The following is a 24,546-nucleotide window of genomic DNA, read 5'->3' as shown; positions in this document are numbered from 1 at the left end:
AAATAACAAAGAAAATTAAACCAAAATTTTTTAAATTTCAATTGTAATTTTAAGCCACCAATGATACGTAGCCGAACATACTTAAAAATGTAAATGTGTGTATGAGTGAGCGTGTTCGTTGGGCTTTTATTTTATTTTTCACGAACTAAAATATGAAAAAAAAAAAAAAAAAAGAAAGAAAAAAGAAAAAGGTGCAAAAAGAAAATAAAAATAAGAAAAAGAGGAGAGAGAAAGATGATGCGGTGTTTGTGTTCCGCAAATCCATGGCTTCTTTGTCTCTCAATTCGTTATCTCTCCAACCTCCTTCGCAGCCTCGCAAACTCGCAGACTCATCATCATCATCTTCTTTTCTTTCTTCTTCTTCTTCTTCTTCTTCTCCATATAGCAGCATCAGTAGCAGCGGAAGCTTAAAGCCCATAGTCGTACGAGGCAATCCTCCCACTTTCGTCTCCGCCCCTGGTCGCCGTATCGTCGCTGGTTCGTCTCTTCTTCTTTTGTTTCCAATCTATCTTTGTTTTTTTGTTTTTGTTTTTGTTTTTGTAGCACTATTCATTTCACTATGCACTTTGTGAGAGATTCCTATGACTCCTTGTATGTGTGTGATTGATGCATATGTATCCATCTATACTCATATTTTTCAATTTGGAGGTGTTATGAAATTGCTTCTTTTATATGCGTGTACACATTTTTTTTTTTTTAATCCCACTTTTCGTAAATGAATTGAAGATTATATTAATTCAAACTACACAAACCACAATGGTTAAAAATTCTTCCAAAATATTTTTCATATGTATCAATACGGAGTTATGAAATTACTCTTTTCTTTTTTTTTTTTTTTCATTTGAACATTTCATTCTTTTAACCTTTAACTCTCTGTATATTGTGTTGCATTTGATTTCCTTAAAATAATAAAGATAATAACAAATGCAAAACAATAATGTTTTGGATTGTGTATTTACAGCCAATCTACAATAGAAGAGAAGGTTCCATCAGAACAATTATTTATTTAGGACACCTTTTTTTATTTTTTATTTTCTCTCTCTCTCTCTCTCTCTCTTCTTTTTTCCCCCTCTTTAGCATCCCACATAGGTAGGACATATACTGCGAAATGCATTTTACTTAGTTCAATCTTCTACTTTTTCCTCCAATTCCAATTTTAAGACATGGATTTGACATGGGGAACTCAGAGTTGGTTTAATGGGCATTATGATATTTAGTGACTCATATTTTTGTTTTCCAAATGTTATTCAATAACTTATTTATTTTTTTTTTTTCTTTTTTCTTTTTTCCTGGCAAACAACTCTCATAGTACTCTTGAGAAGACTTGAAGTCTTGAACCCTCCACTTTTTGCTTTGAAAGGAGAGGAGAGGAGAAACCACTAAACTGCATGCTTTGGTCCTTTCCTTTTTTTTTTTTTTTTTTACAGATTTCTTTGTAAGTATTGAAATTTTTTTTTTTTTTTTAGTTGGGGATCTGCATGGGGATCTTGCTCAAGCAAGATGTGCACTTGAGATAGCTGGCGTCTTGAGCTCTGATGGTCAAGACTTGTGGACTGGCGGAGAGACGGTATGATTCTTATTTACATACTGTGAAAAACTTGGTATGGATATTAGTTCCACACATATTTTGATCCTCATTTTTAAAGAATTTTGTAAGAGAGAATTTATCTTGATTGAGTCTAGATGACAACTGCTAACTTCAGACAAATTTGAATTCAGAATTCTTTATCAACTCTTTTAGGGACATTAGACTTTATACTCTTACCACAACGTGTATCTGGTTTTATTGCCATTCCTAGAATGCCGTTGGCATTGTTTTAAACCCCGTTACTTACAAAGAGAGATACAACTTTGTAGTTTGTAGAGTTAGTGAAATATAGCTGGAGTATATTGCAAAACTTTGTAGTTATCATTGAATACTTATTATGAGATTGTTGATGATGTCACTCTTGAAATTTAAACGTATTGTCTTTGTGACATAGGTATTGATTCAACTTGGAGATATACTTGATCGAGGTGAAGATGAAATAGCAATCTTATCCTTGTTGCGGTCATTGGATATCCAGGCAAAAGATGAGGGTGGAGCAGTTTTCCAGGTTCGTGCGGCTAGTTGTTAAGAATTTTGCTATTGTTGCTTGATTGTATATGATATTGAAGTTGTATTTTGCATCACTAATTAATGACCAAGATTATGTATAACTTACATGAAGTGTTCATTCTATGTTGGTTTGCAATGGGCAATCTATGATTTTGTGAGTTGACTCTCTCTCTAAATATGGTCTAGTCAGTTCTAGACATCTTATACACGTCTCTTATTTATTATTTTCTTTAACTTCATTCAGTGTAAATAGAAGAATTATTTTTAGGAGTTTCATACTTAAATTTCAGTTCTCAACTACATAGCATGATTGTATAGTTTCACTGTTTGATAGTTGTGCAGAAAGTGGAAAAAGAGAGAGTAGAAGAAAAAAATAATATGTACAAGAGAGAGTCAAACCCCAGAGAAGGATTGTGCCACCCTATATATATTATTTCCCCATAGCAAACTTACAATATTAGTATATTAACCTCTCAAGTTTGTATTGATATCTATCTTTCCCAACTTGTGACAAAATTGAAATAACCTATCCCTAAAGACTCAATACAATAATCGTTTGTTTATTTTTTGATTTGATATTTACTGGTCTCCTGTAAGTCTGGTCTTTATGACCAGTCCACATTAAAGAACCCAATATTGTCATTGGAGCTAGAAGTCTTAAATCTTGAAGCTCCCTTGAAATATTTCTGAATATGACATATAAACACCCATGCTCATGTCTAGGATTTTACTTGAACTAACAACTCTTAACTCATAACAAAGATATTTGGATGTGTTAAGTTTTTAGTAAATAAACTTCATCAAAACCGTCTAATAGTCTATACCTTCTTGAATCATAGAATAACTTAACTTCTTCTTTATCAAATTTAAAATTAAGATCATTGAAGTATCTACAAGTTCGGCTCACTTGAGTTAGTCTCCCAATAGAGTGATGTACTTGTTCTGAAGAAGAGAGACTTCCTCCTCAGACCCTCTAACTCTATTTAAAAAGGATCTTAACTACTCAAGATCCTTTAAAGTGCTTAGTTATATGGAATTTGAAATCACTAATCCCTAATCTACCATTGTCCACGACTATTATATACGCCAAAAAAATAATGAAAACATTCTGACTATGCTGAACAAATACCTTATGATCTGATAATTGTACATTTTTTCCCGTAGGCAACAGTTATAGCATGAACTCGTCAAACCAGACTCCTGGATACATCCAAAACCATGAATAGCCTTCTTCAAATTTCACAACTTCTCGGATTCCCTCTAAGCAACATAAACTGGAATTCGTCCATATATACACCTCTCTACCTAAAGAACTTTGAAGAGAGGCATTCTTGACGTTAACTAGGTAAATATATACCAGCCTCCTACAGCTGCCACAGACGTGAGGACTCTAACTGAATTAAGACAAATAATAGCTGAAAACATCCGATAGTCATCCTAATGTTCGAGTATATCCTTTCTCCACCTTCAAATGCTCAATTTTTCCATCAGGTTGGTATTTCACAGTACAAACCCAGTGACAGCTTGTGGTCTGCTATCCATGAGGCATAGTAGTGGGCTCCTAAATATCATCCAATCTAAGGCAGCCATTTCCTCATCCATAACACTTCATTCAACTTGTGGAGGACAATATGGCTGAATATGTTAAAGATGAACACCATAAACAAATGCATTCTGCAGCCTCATTTTGTTGAGGGGTATAACTACAAGAAATTTAGGCTCCGTTTGTTTCGATGTAAAATATTTTCTTCGGAAAATATTTTCCTTTATTATGTAAAATATTTTTATTTGTTTTATTTTTCAGTATTTGATAAAGGTCTAAGTCGAGATCGAGTCCATCGGGTGGGACGTGTAAAATAACTTGCCGAAGATTGATGAGACGTTATTTTTGTTAGGTTTTAATTTTTTTTTCTTCGTAAATATTTTATGACCACCAAACACCAGAAAATAAAAAAATATTTTCTGAAAAATATTTTACATCCAAACAAACGGAGCCTTAATGTATTATTGCAAGTAAGTAAAAGTGCGATTACAGAAAACCTTTAGTAAATTCTATTGCTGGTGTCTTAAGATACAAATAGAACATTTCAACTGATTTTTCAATTTCTTTGTGGAATTACTGAAAAATAGATGCAAACTAAGAACTAGCATTGAGTAGCCCATGGCTTGCTTATTACGTCATAGCAGTTACCCATAGTATGAATCTTTCCTCCACACAGAGTACACCTACCTCTACCATGACTATTTCCTTGGACAATGGTCTTTACCAGCATAAAAGCAGTACTCCGGCCTTTAAAAACACTAAAATGTTTTTATCCAACTATTGTTGCTAGTACCAAGCTTGAAAAGAACCCTGATGACTTGTTAAACTGATCAAAGTGGAGTTGTCTTTCCTGTGGACAATGTAGAAGTTGATCCAATAAAAGGTTAAAGAAGCCGTGCCTACACATTACTTGATGAAGGAATACTACTGGACCTGCCAAAATTTGCTTTCGAATTGTCTGAAGGGAAGGATAGAGTCCATGTAAGAACTTATATATGTAAAAGTTATCACACTTTTCTTCAGAACCTGACGATCATTACTAAGGGGACGATATATGAATGCATCATGATCTCATTGGTAAATGGATGATATCATAAACTTGATAAACATTCTTCCCCGTGGAAACATCTGACAAACTGGATCATAAATCTTTTCTGCAGTGTTCCATAACACAACACATAGCCAATAGATGGATTTATATTACTACACGGTAAATTTATCACTAGGTAATTCTCAATTCATTAGGTGCATACAGGATATACTCTTAACTTCTTTCTAGTTTGTGCCCATAACAAGTAAGTGGAACCATTTATACTTTTCACAGTTATACTTTGCTCACCTGTGTTGCTATGTTACATGGACTTTTCAATAGTAGTGAAGTACTTATGTCGGACACATATTGCTCGGACATAGGTATGGGATATGTGTCTGACATTTTTTGTTGGAAATGTACTTAAAAAGCATATCCAATCATTCAGTTATATTATATTATTACTTTAAAATGAGCTAAATGCCTATATTGAACATTATATTAGATAAAAACATTACTTTGCTCTAGAAAATAAAATAAAATAATTAATAAAATGAATATTTAGCTACTTATCAAAAATAAAAAATGAATATTTAGCCGTGTCCGTGTGTCCTTCTATTTGGAGATTTGACATGTCCGACGCATGGATACATACCCTTGTCCGACACACGTACCTGAGTCCATGTAAAATAGCTGTGCTGTCCATAAGAGGCCATTGCTTGGAAAATGAAAAAAGCTCAAGTTACAGTTGTGAGAATGTCTGTTCAAGTTTGAGCCTTGGGGACAGTCACTTTGTGCAAACAATGTCAACTGTCAAGTCTTTATCCACTTTATCCTTCTCAGCATCCTTGATTCCATACTTTACAATAATTGCCTTTTGGTTTTCGCCATAGAAAAAATAATTACTCAACAACCCCAATGTAAATAGTGCACAATACCACACAGAATAACTACTACTATTCAGCAAAACTCTTATGAGAAACCAGCCATCAGCCCACCACTCTTTCCAATTAATATCATAATTTAAAACAGAGTGTTAAACTATTGACCCAAACCTGATTAATTAAACATAAAACCACTTGTGAAATTTCCACAATTATTATTATTATTATTTTTTTGGTAAATAAGAAAAGGTGTAAGGTTTGCAATCAAAATGTTCTTTTTTAGAAGGATAAATTTCACTTCAAAACCCAAAGGATCACATAAGGGTTACACCCTCACCACTTGGAGACAGGACCATGTTTCAAAATGATGGTGACTATATGGCAATTGTACCATATGTTCTGGTACGTTCAGTAGGGACAAGCAAGGTATTCTTCGTGTCAGGTTTTCCCTTTGTGTTCCTGCTGGTACTATTCATTGAAAAAACAGGTAAAAAGAAAATAAGAAAGAAAGAAATTACGATGTAGATTGTAGAAAAGGCTAAGAGGGCTGATAGAGCAGAAAAGACTAAAGAGAAAATAATATGGGAGAGAGTCTAAGTCTAATTAAGGATTCTTCCTCTCTATTTATTTTATTTCTTGAAACAGTAAAGTTGTGATATACCCCCTCTAATTTGTTTTATTCTCAACAATAATCATAGGTTAATGGAAATCATGAGACGATGAACGTAGAAGGGGATTTTAGATATGTTGATTCTGGTGCATTTGATGAGTGTATCAACTTTCTTGAGTACTTGGATGATTGTGACCATAATTGGGAAGAAGCTTTTGTTAGTTGGGTTGGTGTGTCCGAGAGGTGGAAAGCAGATCGAAGAACGTCTCAGAATTACTGGGGTCCGTTGAATATAGTGAAGGTATATTCTAAACTAAAATCTAGATTATCTTGTTCTTGACATATTTTTGAAATTGTTTTTATCATTATTATTACTGTTATTGTTGCTGTTATTATTATCAACGATGATGATAAATTTTCTTCTTTACTCTATAAATATTGTTGGCTCACCAGATAAGATATTGTAAATTACAATTCACAATAACAAATCATACCTCTGGTTAGGTTGTAGATTTTAGTTTAATTAGCTTCTTGCAGTCTCAAAAGGGATAAACAATCAGCATTAGTGAGAGAACTGACACTTTAGTCCTGAAAATCTTAATCACCATTGAAAGTTCTATTGACAAATTCTGATTTATTGTATTTTCCGCTTTGATGGTAAGAAATGTCCTTTTTCTTTTCTCTTGATGGAAAGTGAAAAAATTATTTGATTTACCTCATACTAGATTTGTATTAACAGTTAAATAAGCAAAGGCATAAGCCTTGATCTTCCTAGTTGTTCGGTCTAAAAACAATCAAAAAGAAAAAGTTCTGAAAGATTTAGCAGAATAATTTTAATATGAATATTTAGGTAATGACATAGATACATGCATGCCCATTGCTCGCCACTCTGGCCACCCAAATACTCATTATGCAATTTACGAAGATAGTAATACCAAAGTTTCTAGCCAGTCAATGATTAAATAATATTGGGCAATGTGATTATTGTATGTCATGTTAGAGTTTTACAATGGCAGGCAATTGTATGATTTGATTTTGCCTGGTATTCACATGCACAAATGACTTGATAATTTTAAAAGATACACACATGATTACTTCTATAAACAGAATATACACTGTCTGACATATAGTTACATGCTAAAGTTGCCCAGTTTTGTTATTGGACTAGCTGTCACTCCATCTCATAGTAAAGAAACAACAATATTTTTTGCATATTTCAGAACTTAAAAGCTATTACAGAAATAAGAGTTGGAAAGTTTATGACAAAAGCAACTTTTACCTACAAATCCGACGTTTTGAACAAGATTTTGTAGAAATCAAGTAGATCTGCCCAAATTATTCAGTAACAATATACATACAGAAACTATAATCATGCAAAAATGTTTTGAGGCATTTTCTTCTAGTTTTCAATCCCTGAGATCTCCAAAACTTTATTACCCTTTTAAAGGTGATTGCAAATATCAAATTGAAAGGGATTGAGCCATTAACATCCAAGCTCGCACTTCCTAGGTAAATGAAGAAAAGAGGGGGAAGGTTGCAAGATAAAAGTTAGAAAAATAAAAGATTTTTAGAACTACTTCTGCCCACCTAGTTCATGATGCTACAGTATCTGCATTACATGTTGCTGGCATTGATATATATATATATATATATATATATAGATATATACATATATATAGTTCTCAGGATTACTAAAATGCTAGTCTCCACTACTTTGGCTAACAAGTAGTTCTCTCACACATAGTTAAAGGGATATGTAGTTTCTGATCAGTGAAACCTAAAAATATCAAGAAATTCGTATCGGATTTTCTGCTGTAACCACATTTCTTGCTTTATGACTTTCTGGTAACTTTCATTTTCAGCAATTTATGTGAAAAAATGGACATTTTTCCCCATTGAATTGTGATTTTTGCAATTATTATTCTGAGAAAGTCTTTGAAATATTAGGACAGCGGCAAAAGGGGGTGATTGCCAGATCAATCCTCCTAAGACCAGGCGGTCCATTAGCATGTGAGTTGGCACGACATGCTGTTGCTCTTAAAGTTGACGACTGGGTCTTCTGTCATGGCGGCCTTCTTCCTCACCATGGTAAAGTTGTACTATCACTCAAATGGATTTTATTTTTTATTTTTTTGTATATTATTACTTATTAACGCTTATCAAAAGATTTTTATCTTTTTGTCTTTGCAATGCCTGAGAGAATTGTTTGCACTGACTCAGTTGCATATGGCATAGAGAGGATGAACACGGAAGTATCTCACTGGATGAAAGGTCTCGGTGAGAATGATATTAGTCCACAAATCCCTTTCATAGCCACCAGGGGATATGACAGTGTTGTTTGGAATCGTTTATACTCCAGAGATATTTCAGATCTCCAAGGCTATCAGATCAATCAGGTGAATAACATTCAATAAGTTAAAATATTTTCTTTTAGCTTTTTTGTCCATTCCAAATATCAGCCAGCTAAGCCATGGTGAATCAACTTTTGTGTTTCAACACTGCATGGCTAAAAAAAAGAAAAAGAAAAAGAAAAATGAAATGGCAGATTTCATAGTTCGTTTAGCTGAGTGATTCAGTTTTCTGTGCTTTACGATAGGGGTGCACATGGTTCCGGTTCTCACGGTTCCGATCAGAACCGGAACCAGAACTGTTCACGACGGTTCCTTGAAAACGGAACCGTATAGTATGGAACCGAATTGGAACCGAACCGTAGAACCGGTTCGGTTCCCATGGAACCGTTAATTGTTCTACCATACACTTTTGCACAAATCAAGCAATTGTTGTACTGAATATCACTTGGTTTTATAAGAACTAAAACCACCATAACAGAGAAAAAATAAAATTAAAAAAAAAAAAGAGAAGAAGAATGGAAAAAGTCTCAAATAAAGGCTTGTCTGATGGAGAAAAAAGAAAAGGGAAAGGAAAAGCAACAGTACAACAATTGATATTCAGTATAAAATCACTTCCTTTATTTACTTCTGAAGAAATAAAATTAATCATGCCAGTACGAGAGAGAGCGAGAAAGATGAGAGAGAAATTTATAAAAAAGAGAAAAACTGAATATATATATATATACACACACACACACACTAACCAACTTGGAAATCAACTACTTGCAACTGTGAAGGAGCGTGGTGAGATCTGGGTAGCTGGCGCCGCTGCTGCTGTTAGCTTAGGGTTCGTCACTTCATTTGTTAGAACTTTAGATGAGAGATTGAGATGAGGCGAGGACTGTGAGAGAGAGAGAGAGAGAGAGATTTAGGGCCAAAAACTTAAAAAATAGACTTTTGTTTTCACTGCCCAGTTTGTATTTACTTCCTTTTTAGTATAAAATTAAATATATAATACATATATATATAATATATATATATATATATATATATACGGTTCCGGTTCTTACCGGTTCCCACGGGTTGGAACCGGAACCGTATGTTCACGGTTCCTAAATTCGGAACCGGAACCGTGAGAACCGGGAAAAAGGGTTCCGGTTCCCACGGTTCCGGTTCCGGTTCTACGGTTCCGGTTCTTTTGTGCACCCCTACTTTACGAGCTTTATGGATGGAAGAATTATGATTCCCTGGAAAAGTGAGGAAACTGCGATAATTTTGAAATGACGTTTTCTGCTTTTGGCATATACTTCATTTAATTCAGTTGATCGCTTGATCAATTTATTCTTTGTATTGGGATCAAATTTGGTTTTCAAATTCTTTTGTTATACATAACTAAGCGGATGTTGGAACTGAATTTATCTTCTTGTCAGATCCAATCTATTCTTGAAGAGACACTGCAAGATTTAGGTGCTAAGGCAATGATTGTGGGGCATACTCCTCAAACTACAGGAGTGAATTGGTATTGAACCACAGTTATTTGCTCCTTAAATATCTGCAGATCTTTTTGTATTTACTGAGATATATAATTTTTGCATTGATGGGTTGAATTGATCTTCTGTAAAATTATTTCTCAGATATTGTTTTTGCTCTGCAGTAAATTCAACTGTAGCATATGGCGGATTGACGTTGGAATGTCTAGTGGAGTTCTTAATTCAAGACCAGAGGTAAGCTCTCTTTGGTCGCCCAAATTTAACATGCTATTTATGATTAAATATATTTTTGCCATTCATTTCAAAATAAGTTGAGCACTTAGTTTTCATGGTTCAAAGATGTGGCCATGGCTGCAGACACTGACGCAGAAACAGTGTAAGAAATGCATGGTTATATTGGTCATAAAGTAACGGAATCGATTATTGTTGTAAAATTTTCTCGACTTTGCACACCGTCATATTTGATGACTTGGTTGATTCCCTAGGGGCTCTACCGTGTCTCATGTGATGCCTATTCCCACCCATATATCAGCGAGTACTGTTTTCGGATTCGGATTCGGCTCATACAAAAAAATACGTAGTATGGTTTTAATCAGTTAATGCTGGTTGGGAAACTACATGTTGACTCCAAGTAGTTGCCCCTTGGTAACAGAGTAGCTGTAATACCATACTTGCTTTTAGTTACACACTGAAATATTCTAAGGATCCTCTAATGGTAATTGTGTTCCTGACTAGGATTTTAATTACGCATTAAAAATCTATAGCTTTGTGGGATGAATAACTGTCTGTGACAAGGATCTTTCTTTCTTTTTCTTCTTTTTTGTTGTGATTTTCCTGCTTTGATTTATTCACTGGTGATTTGGATAACATTGAAATGGAATTGTTCCGTTATGTTTTGCATATTATTGCGAATGTGCAAATTTGGTTCTTGATGGAATTGCAGTTTATACAATCAATTTTATTTGCGTGGAATAAGCAAATTTCCAAAATAAATAAATAAATAGAAATGTGGTGTATTTGTGTCATACACTATACATCATGGGTACTGGTTTGGAATATAGCACCACTTACCTAATAATGCACATTCTAGATATGTAGTTCTATTACATTGACATTTTATAGTGGGCACAAGTACCCATTTCTTTTGGGCAAATTGTCATAGAAATTTTATGCTAAGTTAATGATGAAGAAAAGTTGGCTTTCAAGAGAATTCAGCTAGTCCCTCATGTCTTGAAGCAGATTAGATTCATCCGACACCCACCACCAGAAGCAACACATGCATTTAAGTCCATGTAGCGCCATAGATGGTCTCAGAAATGAGTCAATTTCTTGTCATGTGGATCTTCAATTTTGAAGTAAAACAATGAACTAACAATTATATATTGGCTTTGCTAATGATAATTATTGCTCCATAAGCTCATTTTTGTGTTGAAATCAAGAGATTGACAACTTTTGATGCTCCATGATAAATTGAATTTTTTGTTTTTTGTTTTTGAGGCATCTAGAGATCATGTCTGGCTTGTCTCTGTACTTTATCATCTTCTAGTTTCTTTTATTTCATTAATAATAACGCTAAAAGTATTGGGCTTAATATCTTTTACCTTGTTCACCAGGTTCTAGAAATTAGAGACAATAAAGCTAGGGTGATAAGGAGCAACAGGGACGTATTTAATGAACTTCAGGTTGTTGATTATACATAGAGACCGGGTAAAAGGCAACAAGGTAAAAAATATTTCAAGTTTTTCCTTTATTATTGTTATATTAAATTGTCAAACCAAATGCGATTGTGAAAATTCACTTAGTATGTTACGTTATGGACTTGGAACTATTATAATTTAATTATTTATTATTTATTGTCAGTGCGTTTCCCATGCATCTGCATGGGATTTGGATTGCATAAATCATCAGACTTAGTTTGAAGTAGTCGGCGAATCATGACCTAAAAATACCACATAAATGCTATTATATGAAATCTACTTTAATAAGAGGATTTCAGTACATATATATATATATATATATATATATATTTTTTTTCACCTCTTGGCAAGAAGCTCACACACCCATTTGTCCCCATAGGGACTTGAACCCTCACCTTCTGTTTCGGCATGTGAGGAGATATTGAATTTCTAGTGAAACTTCAGAAAATGTTTATGTTTCTTTTACCCTTTTGAGCCTATATATATATATATATATATATATATATATAAATTTTTGTCCTGAATGTGGTAATTTTATAAATATATGACATAATGGTACAATTGAAAGCCCAAAGGCAGGAAACAAGATCAAAACAAAAGGCTAACTAGGCACACCCTAGAAAAGCAGAAGGAAATAAAGCTCTAAACAGCACCAAAACTAAGTAGGACATATCCCAGTGAAAATAAGAAACAATATGAATCATATCATGGACTGTAAATCCTGTAAAGTAGGCCCATGGCTTGACAACCCTCAAGGGAAGCATTCACAGCAATCTGTTGGGCTGTTCTTCTATTTCCACCATGCAGCCTACTATTTCTCTCAGTCCATAAACTCCAGAGGATCGAGGCAAAGAACACTTGAACAATATTGTTCTGAACTGATCAGGAATAGATAAAGAGGCAACCCAATGGATCACTCAAGGAAAAGATTGCAACTGCAGCATGTCTTCCCATTGCCACTATCTACTAAACCAGCACCAAACTGCATTGGCCAACTCACAAGACCAGAAAATATGATCATTAGAGTCCTCATGAGAGAAACAATTGTGACAGATAGATGCAAGTGTCATCCCTCTCCTTCTCAGATTAAAGAAAGAAGGATTAGCATTGTGCAGGATTAAAGACGCAGCAAACGAAATTCTAGGTTTGCATCTGGTCCAAGCAATGCTATGCTAACTTGTTCTATCCCACTGAGATCTACACTTGTTCCATGCAGCTTTGAAGCAGAAATTACCAGATTTCCAAACCAACTTATCATCTTGAGAATGTGATTCAAATTTTTAGAGAAACTGACTAATTTCCAACAGAACAGAAACGGTTGCATCTCTTTGAAAGACACCTCCAAGTCTTCTATAGCCAGAAGCATGAACAATAGACTTACCATGAAACCAAGGATCCAGAAATAGCCTGGTGTGTCTACCATTACTGATTTTGAACTCAACATTGGTCAACAGCAAATCCCTCATATTCGACATTGATTTCCAGATATCTGAATCTGCAGATTTTGGAATACAATTTCAAAAAGTGCTATGGGAAAGATACATATCCCTGAACCATGCTATCCGCTAAGTTGCTTTAGTAAGAATCCCAGATCAAGATCCTTGTACAGCTCTTGGGATGCGTTCTCCTTTTGAATGCTTTCTAATATAATGTTAATTATTAAAAGTAAAAAATAATAAAATAATAAAAAAAATAAAATAAAAGGAAAATCCCAGATCAAGACAAGTTTACTAGCCTGGTTGATACTCTGAAAATTTCTCACCCCCAAACCACCTTCAGCTTTAGGCCTACAAACCTTATTCCAATTCAATAGATGAATAGCTTTCTTTTCAGAATTGCTTCCCCGCAAGAAGTCTTTAATCTTCCTCTCAATCAATTTCTGGACCCCCACTGGAATTGAGAAAACTGCAGCCGAATAATAATAAAAAGAAGAAATGACTCATTTAATGAGTTCAACTCTAACTGCCAAAGAAAGATTAAAGGCATTCCAAGCCTGCAGTTTAGAGGAGCCTATATATATTTATTTATGTATTATTGCATGAATGCATGTTTTCTAAGGTTTTAGATGTTTTGTTATCACAACTCCTCTGTAGCAAGATCTCACATAGAATGCAAATCATGTTGAAGTTATATATTTTTATTCTCATGCACCATTTGCTTTTCAGAAGCATTTAGTTTTCAGAAAAGATTTAAATTTTAATTTCCTTCATCTGGAAAATAGTTTGTTGGCAATTTTGGCACCGATATAAAAAACTGTCATCATGTTGCAAGTTCTGACTGCCCCTTTGTTGATGTATTTACAGGAAAGACAATATTAGTGAACATTAAAATTTATCCACGGTTCGTATTATTTCCGAAGGGTCAGCTCAACAATGACAAATATGGTTAGTTTTTGTTGTTCGTAGAAGACCACAAGGAGAAGCGGTAGCTTGAGCTTTGTATAGATCCAGAAAGAAGGCTGGGTTAATTGTGATTGAGGTTTGAACCTGGCCTTAGATCAATTGAAATTGTTCTAATGAATTGAATTAAGACGTTGCTGTTAAATGTAATAGAAGTTGGTGAAGATCACTAGCAGATAGTCACTTAGATAACAGTTGATTGTTCCAGTATATATATTTTGGTGTATTTATTCTGTATATCATCATTGAGCACACTTAAAACTCCAACCTTGCCAAAATAGGTTTACAGCAATAAATGGATAAATGGTTCATGGACTGATTGTATATTTAAGTTAATAATAAATGATTGTATATTATGAAATTTGATGTATTCCCCTGTTTTCAATTCCACCATGGATAACCTAGGAAAGCTGCTGAGTGTTTATATATATATATATATATATATATATATATATATATATATATCTTGTAACTAGGGAGAGGGAGGGACTTGAACACGCGCACACCCGTTCAGGGAATTGAACGCTTTACTAACAGTTTTTTTGAGTGTTCTACAAAATTTGCAGATAAACTAAAGCTTACTTTATAATGGCATTTGTAACTATTGGTTGTCTAAAGGATATAATAATACTCCATTCCAAAATAAATGACTCTATAAAATTTGGATTATTTAAAAACAAGTATATTTCTGAACAGTCAATTTAAAAAAATCTCTCTTTCCTAAATTAAATGCATATATTTTAACTAAATTATTAGAGGGTTGGTTTTGAAATATTAAAATGAGGAATGCATTAATCAGTTTCATGTTTTCCTAAAAGGTTGGAGTCCCATGTAGGGCATAGACTGAAGACAATTACGTATTTGCATGCTTTCCAATTTCAAAAAAGAAACCAAGAGAAATGAATTGATTGCATTTAAGTTGAAAAAAAACTAGGGGTGGCAAAATGGGTCACAATCCATCAGTCCATTCATATTCGCCCGCTTTTTAATGATTTTAGGTAAACTATATTTAAAATAGGCCAAAAATAGGTTGAATAATTTTTCACTTATCACATAATAAACACACAATACACATCTATTCCATATTACGCTCAACTCATTTCTCTCTCTCTAAAATTCTCTCACTCACGATCTTCTCTCTTTAAATTTGTCACTCATCAATCCCCTCTAAGTTTCTCTCTTAATAAATTTCTTCTCTTTTCTTCACTTCTCTCTCTCTAAAACGAGTAGATAAATATTGTTGAGTTTGAGATTATTTTTTTAATTTGTTATTAAATAAAATTTTAAAACCTTCCTGGAAAAAAAATAATAATTAAAAATAATTTTAAAATTTTTTTTAAATAGTTAAAAAATAATAATTAATGACTCCACGAGTTATAACGAGTTGATTTTATACATTTTTGACCCGTTCGTTTTCAACCCGTTCTGAACGGGTTGAATATGGGTCTTGACCCATGTTTAACCCGCCCATTTTCAACCAGCTCAAACCCGGCCCAACCGCTCAATTGTGACCCCTACTTTTATGGTAGGTAGCCTAAGAAGAAACAGAAACCCAATTGAAGATTTTTATACTAACGAACACAAATATCCTCAATTTTTTAACACCATTAGTTGGTTGATACCTTTCAAGGAATTTTGATCCTAAAACACACACACACATATAATACCTCATTTTTTTATAAACATTAGTTGGTTGATGCCTTTCAAGGCCAGCATTAGTAGCTGGCAATTAATCCATTCTCAAATACATGCAAACAATGATCAAAATTCAAAAGGGAGCAGGTTATGTTAAACACAGTCAACCACAAAGTCCCTTTCAACCCTCCATTTTATTATGATTTGCAAAATCAACACTTTATATTAACAAAATCTTGGGAAGCAATCACTCTAACAAACATTCAATCTTCTCCATTAAAACAAAGGCAAAAAGAAGGCTTAAATTATGATAATCTGTCTTTGAGTGTTTAAAGCTCTCGTAGTCGTGGACGGTATATGTTGTTCTAGCTCAAAAAATGACGTACCAAACCATCTTTGCCAAAAGCTTTAGTCGGCATGACCAGAAGAGGCTTGGCTGTGGAGCTTTTGTTGGTTGTCTCGTAATTGCATTGAGCTTCTGCGCGGTGTTCAAGCCTTATTTGAGCCCTCTACCTGTTTGTAAGTCCGAAACTGTGTATGTGTCGTGTGTGTGTGTGTGTGTGTGAAGAGGCTGCTCTTTAGTTCCATTTGGTGCTATGTTTTGAGTTTGTGTTTTGATTTTTTATCTGTACTCATCATACTGTTGTTGCAGTGAATTTGCAGTTGTCATTGGGCTTTGGACGCTTCAAAATGTTATCAAGTATGGAGAAATCAACCAACCAAAGGCAAATAGGTAATATTTCACTTAAATTGTATTTCATATTTTTTATATGAAGAATAGTTATGGCGTTCAGAAGCAGTAGTTCTACAGGTATAGAGTTACAACTTTAGCGATCCAGCCACTCTCATTTCTAGGTCAATGTCAATATTAGTGATCCAGCTACACCCATTTCTAGGATTGGCAAAATTTTTCTTGACCCATCAACCCGTCCAAATCCACCCGCCCTCTAATAGATTTTGATGAACTACTTTGAAATGCGGGTAAAAAAAAATACATAGTGAAACGGTTTAAATATGAGTCAGCTCCTAATAAGCACAAATGCGGATAGGAAATATAGATACGAACCTTCGAATAAATGACCATGTTCGATCAGAAAATAAAATATTTACTGTTCAGGATAATCCATAAGTCAGCTCTTATTTCAAAGCATAAGCAAGCATGAGGGAGCAAAAGATGACCCGAGAGCCGCGGGTCAGCCTGAGACTGCTAGGCTTTAGATTGGCCCTGAATCCTTGTCAAGCTAGCCTGACCCAACCCTATAAGAGGATGTGCAGGGCCTGAGTATCGGATTCAGCCTGCAACCCGGCCCACTGATCAGCTTGTCAGCCCAGTACCTTGGCCCGTCTACCAGCCCGCTACAGCCCAGCTCGGCCAGTTAAAAAATAATAAAAAAAATGTAAGTTACCAACCAAGAAATAATAGTAAATGGTTAGCTTTAAGACCTCATTTAAAATAAATGTCACCCAATTATAAAAAGGGCATAAGTGAACACCAATCATATAAAATAATAAAAACCAAAACCACTCTTTATAATATTTGTACCATACCTCCACCACATATCACTCCATGAATTCGAGAATCTTCTGAAAGTAGGAATCTCTCTCCTTGCCAAATGGGGAAGAAAATGAAAAAAAGAAAAGAAAAGAAAGCCAAATGGAGAACGAAATATAACAAGAAAATGCTCACAAAATATGTAGTACTTTTCATTGCATAGGTATTTTATAATCTCACATGAAACCATTTTAGCTAATTCTGAAATTGTCCGGTCTTGACATGTGCACGTGGCATGTGGAGATGTTAGGTGTGTCCACTGTAAAATGTGAGATACTTCATCTGTGAAAATAATAATAATAATAATAATATAATAAAATAAATTTTACAATCCCACACACAAAACAAACTAATTTAGCCCGATATCCCAAAGCCTGTTCCAAGGCCACACTCTAGCCCGTTATTAGCCTAAATCCGGCCCGTTCCAAGCCCACAGCCCCTATATCTAAAGCACAAGGGCCGAATTGGGTTTCTTAAAATACCTTCATCCATGCCAACTAGTGAGAGACCTGCTTTGAGAGACGAGGAAGTGTTTTTTTAATTAAAAATTAAATTCCTGGGCTAAAAGGTCGGGTTATCCTAACGGGTCGAGTTCTTGTAAACGGGTCAGATCTATAAAAAATGGGTCTGCCCATACCAACTTGTATTTCTAGCTTTATATTTTATAACATAGTACTAGAAAATTTAAGGACATGTTTGGTTTGTAATTCTGAAAATAGTTCTCAAGAATTTAGAGAATAGAAAACAATTTTCAAAAAATAATAAAAAACAGTTATCTGAAAACAATCATTTTTATAACTGAGTTTTCAAAAACAATTTTTAGAAAACTGAACCAAAAAAAAAAAAAATTTACAGTTTTCTGTTTTTACAGTTTTTTGCAGAAAACTGTTGTCATAGTTCAGTTTTCTAAAAACAGAAAATTGTTCTCAGAGTTACAAATTAAACAGATCCTAAATTTTCAGTTATTTGATTTTCATTAAAAACGATTCATTTGGACCCAAATCATTTTGGCCTATGACCCACATTTGACACGTTAAGTGCGGGTCACAAACATATTTAACTTGCTAATATTTGACCCGTATAAACCCGTTAAAACCCGCCCGTTTGGCAGGCCTACCCATTTGGCACCAATACCTTGTTTGTGACTTGAGAGAATGTATGAACCAAAACTCATTTCATCTTCTAATATTTTGTTTCAGACATCAAATCCAAGGAAGTCAAACCCATTTGTGACATTTCACAGCAAAGGTCAGATGTTTGTGAGTTGAATGGAGACATACGAATTTCCATAAATTCGTCCACTATTTTTCTTGCTTCAACTCAAATGAGCATTTTGAAAGAAACCAACAACAATTCATGGACAATACGTCCTTATGCTCGAAAAGGAGATGAAACCGCAATGGCGGGTGTTACAAAATTTAAAATAAAGATGGAAGAAGCACATTCCATCTCCCAAGCGGATCCACGTTGCAACAGAACTCACAATGTCACCGGCATTGTCTTCTCCACCGGGGGCTATCTTGGTAACCTTTTCCATGACTTCTTCGATGTCTTGATTCCGCTATATTTAACTGCTCGAGAATTTGATGGACAAGTACAGTTTCTCGTTGCCAACAAAAAGTCTTGGTGGTTGATCAAACATCGAGCTCTAATACAAAAGTTGTCGAGGTATGATATCATCGACATGGACAAAGATGATGGAGCAGGGCATTGCTTCTCAAGATTGATTGTCGGCCTTAAACATCACAAAGAACTCAGCATTGATCCCTCAAAGAGTCCATATTCCATGAAGCAGTTCACACATTTCATTAGAAGTTCTTACTCTTTAAAGAGAGAAAAGGTGATTAAACTACTAAGAGATGACAACAATAGTACAAGGAGGCCTCGGCTTCTGATTGTGTCAAGGAAGAGAACCCGGTGTTTTATGAACGAAGGTAATGTTAACAATCATTTATTCTAAAAGCATACTATGATATTGTATATGTTAACAATAATCTACTTTAAGAACATCCGGTATCATTGTTTCGTAGCGAGCCAAAGCCTTGTTTGGCGAGGCAAGGTCAACCGTGTGGGGCTTGCCATATGGCGAATCCCACAATTTTCTTAGAGTGATGGAGTTGGCCTGATGGGCCCCACTTTCTCTAAAACAAATTAAAATATAGTGATAAATAGCTAGCCCAGTCAGCACCGGCTGGTTGGGCTAACGTGGCTCTCCATATTCACAAATGTGGAGAGTTAAAAGTGACTCTCCATACCAGATGTTCTAAAAGTTTAAACTGTTAGAATGATATAACTTTGATATTTGTATCTCTAAACAGGTGAAATCGTCAAAATGAGTAAAAGATTGGGATTTGATGTGACTGTCACAGAGGCAAACTCAAACCTGTCGTGGTTTGCACAGCTCGTAAACTCTTGTGATGTCATGATGGGAGTACACGGGGCTGGCATAACCAACATGGTTTTCCTTCCTGAAAACGCAGTTTTGATACAAGTACTACCCTTGGGAGTAATGGAATGGCTGGCTAGAACTAGCTTTGAAGAGCCTGCAAAAGATATGAACTTAAGGTACTTGGAATACAAGGTGAGTGAAGAAGAGAGCTCATTGATACAACAATACCCAATTGACCATGAAGTTATTAAGAACCCTCAGTCAATAAGCAAACAGGGATGGGTTGCATTTAGGTCCATATATTTGGATAAGCAAAATGTAAAGCTTGATGTGAATAGATTAAGAGCAACCTTGTTGGAAGCCCAGAAACTTCTGCAAATGTAGAGGTTGATTTGGGCATGTCATTTCCAAGCTATGTATTAAGTTTTAATCACAGTAAAAAATATTATCTTTTAAGTCCCAATGGGCGACTTTGGATTAGTTGAGACTCAAATCACTTTCAGCTCAAGTCCGATTAAACTCAACTCCAAATTCTATCCGAAATTTACAAAATTACTGCCTTACTGTCACTAACATTTTCTTTCGCAATTCTAATGTCTATGATCATCAAACAAGTCGACACTGTTTGATTTAATTTTTTGAAAATTGTTTTCACAAATTCTAAAAACAAGTGGATTTCAATCAAAATAGTCCCAGAAAAATAAGATAGTTTGCTTTGAAAAGTACTATGTAGTTGTCTCCTCTACCTCTTCTACGAAGGGGAAAAAAGAAAAAAAAAAGGAACACCTTAGCTCATCCTACGTGTGTATATACATATCATACTGCATCGTTAGAGGAAAGATTTGCCTCTAATTGTTGAAATGAATGTTACATACAACTATACAAGTACATGCATTCACACAAACATATATATCTATATATATGTTTATTTATATACACTACATGAACTGGCATGAGCAATCTTGTCATGTTAGAATACTTGGATGCTTCTTTTTCTAAAATTAATTCGAAGAGCAGTGCTACAACGAGGGTTTTCTCATGATGAGTTTGCACACTTATCTGTCAAATGGAGTACGCGACATTATCAAACCTCAATCACTGAATGGGGACGTGAGCTCAAAAAAGACCACCATCATTGTAGCAATTTTCTTATTCGAATATGACTTCGCACTATCCACATGGTCATGGAATCATAATGCCTTCACTAACAACAGCAAAGAAACCATAATTGAATCAGTGAGGCTATGCTGTTTGTTCTTTTCTTCAATCTATATATACTAGAAAATGTGGAGAAACCATAATTGCTTGACTGACAACTGCAGAGTAATCAAATGGCGCCTTAACATTGGGCAACTTTAATTATATAACAATTAAGAGAAAATTTCGGAAATTACATACATCTAAAAATACAGGAATGTTGATGGACCGTCCCAAACTCTTTATCTTAGTGTTGATATCTGTCATCTACAACCAACAACCATAAATTCCCACTATCAGTACACAAATAAATATATGTTTGTGTATTTATATAGTTGTTACCTTCAGTAACATGAAATAACGGCCACATGTGATATGAGGAGAGACATTTACCTCTAGTTGGATTGTTGTCACTTCACCAGCTCATCTTTGAGGAAGAGGTTATGTGCTTGTAATCTTTTCAATTGGCTGCAACTGTGTGTACTATGTGCTAATTATCCTAACATAAAAACATTTGGTATGTGTGCTATCTTGTACCAATCCTCCCCCTCTTCCTTCTTACATTTTCTGTTGAGTTCACCATAGTACCCAATATCCAAAGCTGTGCGATTGGTTAGACTTTGAATGCTATTTGGAAGTGACACAACCTTAAGGCAACCCCAAATGGACAACATTTCCAAACATGGCAAGTACGAAATCTCAAGCGTCTCCAGAAAAGAAAGTTTCCATCCTAATGCTCCACCGAGGGAATCATCAACTATGTACTTCACATTTTTCATTTCACATACTGTTAGATGTTTAGGAAACACTATCGACCATATGGAGGAAGTTTTTTACAGTTTTTGCAACGAAAGAGTGAAACAGTAACTAGATTTTTAAGCACTGGTACCCTCATCCAAAGTGGAAAAGAGGTACCTGGATAGTCTACTATGATCAACTCTTTAAGATTTTGGTGAGGTTCAAGAGCATTTAGTACCCGTTCAGCATTTTCTGGTAATGACTCTGATTCACCTTCAATTTTCCAACACAAACACAAGCTGTAGATGTTTTGTTTTCCAGCTAAGTTGGCTTCTCTAGCATTCATCCAATTCGCCACCCTTTCCAGATGTTCAATACGTAATTTTCCTCCAAGGTCTAACCCTCGTAGTTCATCCAAATGAGTACCCCTCTTCCTATCCACAATGAAAAGACTTAATGTCTTGAGACATGTTAAGTGTCCAATTTTTGGAGTCATTTGTGTTAGCTGACAACAATGTTCCATAAATAGATGTCGGAGATTGGTCAAGCGTCTCATGAACTTTGGTAACCTCTGAAGCGACACACAATAGCTTAGGTCTAAAGTCTGCAAATTCAGGAGGCTACATAATGACTCGGCCAGTGTCACAATCCAAGTCTAAGTAAGGTTCAAGAAACTTAAATGAATTAAATTGCTAATCGAAGATGGCAGCTTTTTAATAGGTGATCTACCTGCATCTAAAACTCTCAAGGTACTAAATTTCATCAAGTCACGAGAAAACGCCATTACAAATAATGTTCTTATGGATTCAACATTTTGTAATGCTGAACGTGACGAGCACCTTTGTTTAGTATACTATTTGGTTTTATAAACACAACCCTGGAACATTCATCTTCCATAATAGATTGAGCAAGATCGTGAACAAGATCATGCATCTTGAAACTTTAAAAATTGCCAAATTCATCACTTTCATGCCATACCTCATTTCCAATATCTTCCAATTCCATGGTTCCATTAGATAAAATGAAACCATTAGCAATCCACAAATGAATTACACGATCCTTTTCGATTCTAGAATCCTTTCGAAATATGGCACAATAAGAAAAACACTGCCTACACTCTAATGGGAGGTTATGATGACTTAATCTTAAAGTAGACAATATGGAGCACTTTTCATCTTGCGGCAAATTCCAAATTTCACTTTTTTTAACATGAAGTGTAATACCCTAATTTTAAAAGGATAGTCTCGGTATTTCTTTTAATTCTTTTATTTACATTTTTATTTATTTAATTGATTATTAGTTGATGATTTGATTATATGTTTAATTGTTTAATTATCTAATTGGTTAATTTAATTATTTGTTTTCATTTACATTGTATGCTTATGTGGAAATTGAAATAATTGTTTGATTTGAATAAATGAATAAATTAGTTAATTAAATTATGTGATTAAATGTTTGTTTTATTTTTAAGGAGTTGGGCTTGGATAGTATGGATTATTTGAATAGGAGGTTAAATGGGTACAGTTAATACCCATGGATGGTTATACATATATATATGGGTATATATGTATATAGGGTTAGTTTAATAATTAATTATTATTAATGATTAATTACTATCATTTTTCATTATATATGCATAATATAGTTTTAGGGTTTTATATATATTTATGAAATCACGTAGTGGGATAGCCGACATATATACATATATATATATATATATATATATATATATGTCGTTATATGTCTGCTAAGGGTTAAAAATCCTATTCACATACACGCAGAGGCTGAGTGATATACAAAGAGGTTTGAGAGAAACCTGAGAGAACAAGTTAGGGTTTCGGCCATTGATTAAAGGTTGGACTAAGGAGGAAGGAAGAAGACTGCTTGTGGGTTGAACCAGGAGCAGTAAAGGAGTTGAGAATAGTCAAGGAATTGCTGGAAATCTAAGAAGACGACGTTGAGATTTTAATCCAAAATCTTAAAAGCAAGTTCTATACCTTTCTCTTTCCCTTAGACTTGTGTTCTGTGCATGCCTAAATAATCTCCAGGATTTAATCAGATTTTAAAACTGATCTTGTATGCATATTAATTTAGAATTTTAACTAGATTATGTGTTGTTAATTGAAAATTAGTGTATCGTATCAATTGTTTCATATTAGGTATTTTAAATTGTTGTTAATGATGCATACTGTGTTTTATGAATTTCTGGGATTATTTGGGACATAGATTGAAGCCTAAGAACCTTAATAAAACATTATAGAGGGTTCCACAACATCGCCGGAGGCGGAGAAGATGAATGGTTTCAGTGACGGCTTTCTAGGAGAGAGAGAGCCGGCTCTCCAAAGGAGGGAGCAGGCTCAAGGAGAGAGAGCCGGCTCTGCATGAAGGAGAGCCGGCTCCACAAAAGGGAGAGCTAGCTCCCTTTTTGGGAGAGACGGCTCTCACTGGCAGTGCACCTACGGGTGTATATTTGATGTTTTTGGAACTTCAGGGGCTAAAAGATGGTTCTGGACTTTAATGAGGGGTTTTAAATGATTTAAATTAACATGTTAAAATCCCAGAATGTTTAGTCTATGCTATTATGCTAAGATATTGGACATCATGAAATTTAAATACTTATTTGCATGTTGTCAATAGAAGTGGAAGATATAATTGCTTGTTGTTGTTCTAGCAAGTTAAATGGATTAGTATGATTATACTCTTGTATAATTTAATACTCTTGATGAATGGTTTGTGGCTTAATTTCATAGTGATGTGCTCTAAATGGTGGCAATTGAATGTATGTGGGTGCATTGTATTCATTAGGCACATAGTGATCTCTTAAAGCAAGTGGAGGATTAGCAATTTGAGGTGCAACATGGGCACCTTGATTTTGATTTCCTTGAATGATGGGAGGTTGTGGAGCATACATTGGCCTTGACATTCCAAATGGAACTTGGCCTTGTTGTTGTTGT

General features: G+C 34.7%; 2 protein-coding genes across 3 annotated transcripts; both read left to right on the top strand.

Moving 5' to 3' along the window:
- Positions 1 to 211: 211 nt before the first annotated feature.
- Positions 212 to 14,442, top strand: LOC132306471 (shewanella-like protein phosphatase 1). Of its 2 annotated transcripts, XM_059803858.1 has the most exons (10): positions 215 to 477; positions 1,467 to 1,567; positions 1,983 to 2,096; positions 6,254 to 6,466; positions 8,118 to 8,253; positions 8,386 to 8,561; positions 9,926 to 10,014; positions 10,150 to 10,219; positions 11,599 to 11,707; positions 13,986 to 14,442. In XM_059803858.1, exons 1-9 carry the CDS (start codon positions 264 to 266, stop codon positions 11,683 to 11,685), a joined length of 1,200 nt encoding a protein of 399 aa, XP_059659841.1. In that variant the 5' UTR covers positions 215 to 263; the 3' UTR covers positions 11,686 to 11,707; positions 13,986 to 14,442. The 2 variants fall into 2 exon arrangements, with proteins under 2 accessions (XP_059659843.1, XP_059659841.1); XM_059803860.1 differs by lacking the exon at positions 11,599 to 11,707 and having other exon boundaries at positions 212 to 477.
- A 1,651-nt stretch (positions 14,443 to 16,093) lies between these two features.
- Positions 16,094 to 20,041, top strand: LOC132309278 (alpha-1,3-arabinosyltransferase XAT3-like). The gene is made up of 5 exons (XM_059807595.1): positions 16,094 to 16,251; positions 16,369 to 16,449; positions 16,493 to 16,527; positions 18,468 to 19,202; positions 19,587 to 20,041. Exons 1-5 carry the CDS (start codon positions 16,094 to 16,096, stop codon positions 20,039 to 20,041), a joined length of 1,464 nt encoding a protein of 487 aa, XP_059663578.1.
- Positions 20,042 to 24,546: the final 4,505 nt, after the last annotated feature.

Source organism: Cornus florida, unplaced genomic scaffold (genome assembly GCF_030987335.1).
Source record: "Cornus florida cultivar Cherokee Brave unplaced genomic scaffold, ASM3098733v1 CherokeeBrave_3.0.0_Hap2_Chr05, whole genome shotgun sequence".
In the NCBI taxonomy this organism is placed as follows: domain Eukaryota; kingdom Viridiplantae; phylum Streptophyta; class Magnoliopsida; order Cornales; family Cornaceae; genus Cornus; species Cornus florida.
Note: the sequence above shows the minus strand (reverse complement) of the source record. Positions and strands in the feature narration are given on the sequence as shown.